General features: G+C 42.4%; 1 protein-coding gene across 1 annotated transcript; it reads right to left on the bottom strand.

Annotated features, from left to right (window-relative positions):
• Window positions 1–5,604: 5,604 nt before the first annotated feature.
• On the bottom strand, window positions 5,605–6,555 carry LOC102464017 (olfactory receptor 52K1-like). The gene has a single exon (XM_014571611.3). It carries the CDS (start codon window positions 6,553–6,555, stop codon window positions 5,605–5,607), a length of 951 nt encoding a protein of 316 aa, XP_014427097.3.
• Window positions 6,556–6,797: the final 242 nt, after the last annotated feature.

The following is a 6,797-nucleotide window of genomic DNA, read 5'->3' as shown; positions in this document are numbered from 1 at the left end:
GGTATGGAAATAGTGATGGATATTCCCTAGCTAGCTTATGAAATTGGGCTGTTTGTGACTGTGTTAAATATATTAATAAACTACATATATTCAGGAGTTCCTATAATGTGAGTGTTGGATCAGTGCCCATCAGGGTTCCCAACCACAGAATAATTGAATATCGGGCCTGATCCTGGACAAAGGACCTGTGAGCCCAAAAGGTAAAATTTGAAAAACAAACGTGGTATCCGGAAATATCATCATCAGTCTCAGATCAGGGAACACTTTCTGTAACGGATGGTGTAAACATCAGGAAAGCTTCCCACAAGAGCTAGACCGTTCCCCCACTTTCATCTGTTCTGAATTCTTCAAAGGACTTTCCTTGTTTTTCCCTTGTGAGGTGCAACTTTTCCCTTTGGATGTTTTCCTCTCCCAAGACACACACAGCCCTTCACATGGCCACAAAACTATGCAGTCACCTGCTCCCTGCCTTAGATCCATATGGCCGGACACTTCCCTTGCCTGCTTGTCTATGGGACAGGGTTGGGGGGATGGGAAGCATGGTCCACTGGGGACCTCTGGGCCCCAGTAAGACAGGGCCCACTGTCCAGGTCACACATGGCCTTCACCTCTATTTTATGGTTCCACTGAACTGTAACTCGGGAAAGAGGACCAACCTAGATTTTCTGGCCAGATTGGCAGCCTTACCCATTCAAATTTTATTAAAACTCCTTACCAGGCCACAGCTGTCCCAGCTGTGTCTGGACAGTTGACATAGCTGACCCCAAGAGAACTGCACAAGGACCAAAAGACCCATTTCAGGACAGAGGCGTCCAGCCAGGTTTTTTGTGGACAAAGCAGAGTATGAACATCTGGTGGATTCTCAAAGGATGCTAAGACATACAGACTCATGCCAATGGACCGAGCTCAGTCTGGGGTGGAAGATTGTGCTCACTCCTAGGCTGGCTAAAGATATTACCTGTGAGATACACCATAATACAAACAAATTACCTATAGTCATCCTGGCCTTTGCTTTTAGGAGGGGCCAGTGTGATACTGTTCTGCTTCGGGACTGTTTTCCTGCCATCTGTACTATGAGGATATTCTGGTATCACTTTATATCGGGACGAGTTTGCTTGCATACTCTACTTAGTTCTCTTTAGAAGTGGGTATGTCTCCACTATCGGCCATGTTCTTGCCAAATTCTGTGAGCAGATCCTGCCTCATACCAGGCCTCGGATATAAGAGCTTATGTCTCAGGCTCCTTTCCTATCACACCATTATATCATTTTGTCCTGGTGACTTATTACTGTTTAAGACAGGGGTAAGCAACAATTTTTTGCCAGAGGCAAAAATTCAGAAATTTTTGAAGTGGCAGGCCACATCGGAAGGAGTGAGGCTTCATGTGATAAAAATAGCAGAAAGGCAGCACAAATCATGAGTCATTTTATGTCATCCTGAACAGAGAAAATGTTTTCTAAAAGTTTCTCTTGCACAGATTTGTTCTTCTCAAGTTAATCTAAAAAAAGAAACAAACCTGTTTCTCTACCTCTGCAAACACAATCTGCAATATCAATGGAAGAGCAAAGAAGCCAAGTTCACAACAGACTTTGTCCCAGGTTTCCTCAATGAGTGGTAGACCGTTGACCCAAAACGGCTCTGCTTGGTTTTCCTCAGTGTGAGACCAGTGAGCCATGGGTGAAAATCTTCACTGCTGCTCCAAATGGCCGAGATCGCCACAAAACAATGGCAATGAAGAGATACATGTTATGCAGAACTTCGTCCTCAAAGCGATTCAGTCAGCTGGCTAGCTTACGGCAATTTCTGTTTCATTGATTTCACAAACCGCAGCATGAAATCTCAATGCCTACGTTTGCCGTCTTCGACAACAGTAATTGTTAGCATGCATTATTCAATTTCCAACTAAAAGCTACTCCAAAATCAACTAGGCAAAGCAGTATGTTTGAGTCCCACATGATGTGGGAGTTTAACACAACAGTGTGTAACCTGGATTTCTCAGAATTTCCAGCAGGGGCAGCTTGACTATTTCACCCTAGGTGACATCAGGAATAAGTCAATGGGAATACAGCAAATTCGTCCAAACGATGGAAGCATGATTATCAGTTACTCAGCTGCCAAGGACAAAAGGCACCTGGAAAAACATCTCAAAATGGTGTCCGAGGACTGCTTCAGAGTTCCCTGCATTAGCTAATCTTTTATAACTTCTTCAAAACATTTAGATCACAGTGTCTTTGCTGTGACATCACTTGGATAACTTTCAATACACTTCTAATGTCAAAGCTGTCCAGACTCAAGTTGTCCATCCTCTCCTCCCATTCTGAAAAGCAGAAACTATCACCTAGATTTCCACGTTGCACCTAAAGGACTGCTTTCAAATTAATCATTAACTAATCAGCATTGTATTACAATTATTCATGGTGAGTGCATTCAAATCTTGGGATTGCAATTAGCTTGATTACATCCTGGGGTACACAGCCCTCGAATCCAGGATCACAGTCCATTTCTCAATAACCACGTGAGTCATGAAGTTTTATAGTCAGCGTCACCAGTCGAGTACCTTCTGCAGATGAATGCAACCACTTTCTCATGAAGCTCTTTGGTTTTGACCCCATACACAATAGGGTTGAGCATGGGGGGCATGAGGTAAGTGAGCTTGGCCAAAATGATGTGTACATAGGGGATGATTGTTTTTCTTTGGTCTGTGGAAGCTAGGATCAAGCCTCATCTACAATATACCTGGCTGAGTGCCTTCAATCCTTATCTGGTAGTGTGTTTATTTGGGGGCCCTCTCAGAGTCTGCTGTGTTGGCTTATTTTACATGGTCTGCTCTACTCTGCACTGATTAGGCCTCAGTTGGCATATTGTGTCCAATTCTGGGCACCACATTTCAAGAAAGATGCAGAGAAACTGGAGAAGGTCCAGAGAAGAGCAACAAACATGATTAAAGGTCTAGAAAACATGAGGGAAAACTGAAATAATTGGGCTTCGTTAGCTTAGAAAAGAGAAGACTGAGAGGGGACATGACAGCAGTTTTCAAATATCTAAAAGGGTGTTACAGGGAGGAGGGAGAAAAATTATTCTCCTTGGCCTCTGAGTATAGGACAAGAAGCAATGGGCTTAAACCGCAGCAAGGGAGGTTTAGGTTGGACATTAGGAAAAACTTCCTACCTGTCAGGGTGGTTACACACTGGAATAAATTACCTACGGAAGTTGTGGAATCTCCATCACTGGAAATATTTAAGAGCAGGAAAGACAGACACCTGTCAGGGATGAGCTAGGGGTCAGGACTTGATGATATCTTGAGGTCCCTTCCAGTTCTATGATTATATGGCCAACTTAATAAAACAGTGAAGCAAACTCATGAACACACATAGCCGAATGGTTATCATCATAGATGGAGCAGGGGACCTGTCAGGATGCCACCCCAATGAGTCCTGACGACTACATCTGGCACCTTTTAAGGACTATATCTCCCTACCGCCTCTTGGCTGGGATGCCACTTTCATAATATGTTACACTGACATTATTATATCTGATGCATTTTCAGTAGGGAATGTTTCCCTTTCTATTTATTTATTTCCTCTTCTTACTAATGGTGAATTGTCTTTTTCTTACAGGTCAGTATTATTACTGATCTTAAGTTATTATCGTATGTGCCAATTTATGACCATGGTCCCTTTTACGGTTCTGTATTACATTGGTTATTTCTGTCCTACCTGATTATTCTATCTGGTTTTAGCCAGTTAGTTTGGGTTTTTTTCTCCAAATTATGGTACCTGTTCAGTTTGAAGGTATTTGTGGAAGTGCCCTAAGCTATTCAAGGTTCCATTATCTTATCCCAATCGATCTAGGTAAAAGGGCCCAAATATATGCAAATTGACTTTGCTATCTAAATCAAGGAGCCCAGACATGGGTTGGCTAACTTTGCCTTAGCTCAGCATACAGGGTGTGGCCTATAGGTCCCTCATATTACAGCCAAACTACTTCAATATAAATCTCTTGTAATCTATTATCGTTTACTATGTATTTTAGAGAATTTGTTTGTCTGATTAAGAACTCCTAAAATGTAAGAGCTAGGACCACCAAATTCAGTATACAGCTTCCTCTTATTATAACTTAAAATGACACAAGGGTTTGATTGTGCCAGGAAAATGTGCCTGGATTGGGATGGTTTCTCATAAAGCCAAACAGAAAAGGCACAGAAACACCACATTAAGTACAGTCCTCAAAATCGACATAATTGCGCGAATGTGGACAGAGACCTAAACAAGATGAGCCAGAAACATAGGATGCTTCTGGAATAGGATTGCTTTTCAATAAACTGGGCAGAAAAGAGATCAAATGGAGAAGTGTGGCACAGGGCTCAGTTTTGACACAGCTAAATCAATACATAAGGCCTGAAAATTAGCAGGCAATGTTATTAGAAGCCAAATTGACTCTAGCCCTTTTTTGTTAAAATATACTGAATGATGCGGGTTTACAGACATGAAGAAAACATGCATTTGATGTAATTTTAATTTTTTTTTTTAATTACTAAGAAAATGAAATGGTCAAATTTTTCTCATCCTGTTTATAAGAAACCCAAAATGAAATTTCGTTTTATAAAAATAACACTGTAATTTTTAAATATACAATCATTTAACTAAAATGTGTACATTTTCCAAAAAAAATACCCCGTGTTTTGGACCTGAGCAATGCCAAGTAAATCTGCGAGTAATTATATCATCAAAGCTTAAGTGAATAAGAAATCTATGAGGAAATATACATATATAGTCAAGCAAACCTGTTAGCCCTATAGGCTGTAAGATATTGTGGTGAAAAAGGAATTACTGCTTTAAGAGCTCAATATGTTAAATCACAAAACACAAGATTCCACCAATAACCAAAAGTCTGTAATTGACATTTGTGAATATCTGTGCTGTAGTTCATCTGGGAAAACAGTCTATCTGCAGCAGCATTGCTAAAAGAACAGAAACAAAAGAGGTAGGAAGACAAGCTCACTACTGTCTTTTCCCCAGCAGCATCCATGGTTTTGGGACCTTTAACACAAAACTGCTCAATTTGGCTCGCCTGAGTGGAAGGCCAGCAAGCCAGATCCAAAACTCCCCAGTGTTGTTCCAATGGTCCAAGGTCTTCACAAAGTAAGGCAACAATGAGGTATCAAGCGATGTAGGTCATGCAGGCCTGAGAGCAGCAGAAGGACTTAGTACCACAAACAAGTCAATCATCTGGATATTTGGGGGAAAACTTTGTTTCACAAACACCAACACACAATCTCAACATCTATTCTGACGACTTTGACAATGTAGTAAGAGGAGGGCCTGAAACATAAGCCCACATTTTACAGGCCAGGTGTGAGGCCTGAGGCCTAGACTGCAATAGTCAAAACTGCTCCTGTAAAGCTGTGAGCCAGAGACAGGGCCCTATTCACAGAAGTTGGCAAGAACAGGACTGATAATACAGAAACATTCAGACCTCTAAGGTACTAGGCATAGACCATGAGTACATTCCAGAGATAACAGAGCAACAGAGCAACCTTGATTAATGAGGAGACATCCTTTCTCATTCTTGTCATGCAAGATTCCAATTAATGTTTCCAGGTGATCACCTCCTGCACATGTATTTCCTCACTTTGTCTCGAAGCTCTTTAGTTTTGACCCCATAAATAATAGGGTTGAGCATGGGGGGGAGGAGGAAACAGAGGTTGGCCAAAATGATGTGAACATGTGGAGCGATTCCCTGGCCAAACCGATGTGTTAGAGAGGAGAAGAGTGAGGGTGTATAAGACGTCAGTATCACACATAGGTGGGCAGTGCAGGTGTTGAGGGCTTTCTGGTGGGCTGTCTTGGAGGAGAGACTGAGGACTGCCCTGAGGATCAGACCATAGGAAAAGGCAATGAGAATAAGGTCTAACCCATTGACTACAATTGCTATCACCAAGCCATACATCCTGTTCACTGTTGTGTCTCCATTTGACATCTTTATCACAGCCATGTGGTCACAGAAACTATGGTGGATAATGCAGTTGGTACAAAATGTCTGCCTACTCAGGAGCAGGGGCATGGGCAGGATGAAGAGAACAGCTCTTATCAAACCCACTAGTCCTAGCTTGGCTATTCGTGCATTGCTGAGGATGGTGGCATAATTCAGAGGGTTACATATGGCCACGTAGCGATCAAAGGCCATTATCACAAGGACGGCTGAGTGCATCACGGAAGCCGAATGAAGGAAGAACATCTGGGTGAGGCAGCCATCCAGTGCAATGCCTTTCAATTTGAACCAAAATATACCGAGTGTCTTCGGCACGATGGAGGTAGACGTCCCAATATCTGTTACTGCCAACATGCAAAGCAACAGGTACATCGGCTTGTGCAGGGTCTGCTCTTTGCTCACAACAAAGAGAACTGTGAAATTTCCCAACAGGCCAATAATGTAGAACACAGAAAAAGGGATGGAAATCCAGACATGGGCATGTTCCAGACCAGGGATGCCCATAAGGATGAATGTTGAAGGCCCTGAGAAGGTGAGGTTGAGCGGTGCCAGGAAGTGGTCCATTTGTCTATTGATGCTCCACGTATCTGTGAAAGGAGACAGGCACAGTGAGGGGAATTACACAATTTATAACAAAACATATGAAATGTATATATAGAAAGAGGGTGAGCTTTGAGGTGGTAACAAAACAGAAGGCACCATCTCGTTAAATTCATTGTTAAGTCCAGAGTACTCCATACAGGGAGCAAACCAAGTCAGGTGAATGGACACAATGGGCACGTCTACACAGCAGGGCAAAGCTCAAG

The sequence above is a fragment of the Pelodiscus sinensis genome, chromosome 1, assembly GCF_052426305.1.
Source record: "Pelodiscus sinensis isolate ZL-2025 chromosome 1, ASM5242630v1, whole genome shotgun sequence".
NCBI classification, from domain to species: Eukaryota; Metazoa; Chordata; order Testudines; family Trionychidae; genus Pelodiscus; species Pelodiscus sinensis.
The sequence above is the reverse complement of the archived record's forward strand: the minus strand, read 5'-3'. Positions and strand labels throughout refer to the sequence as shown.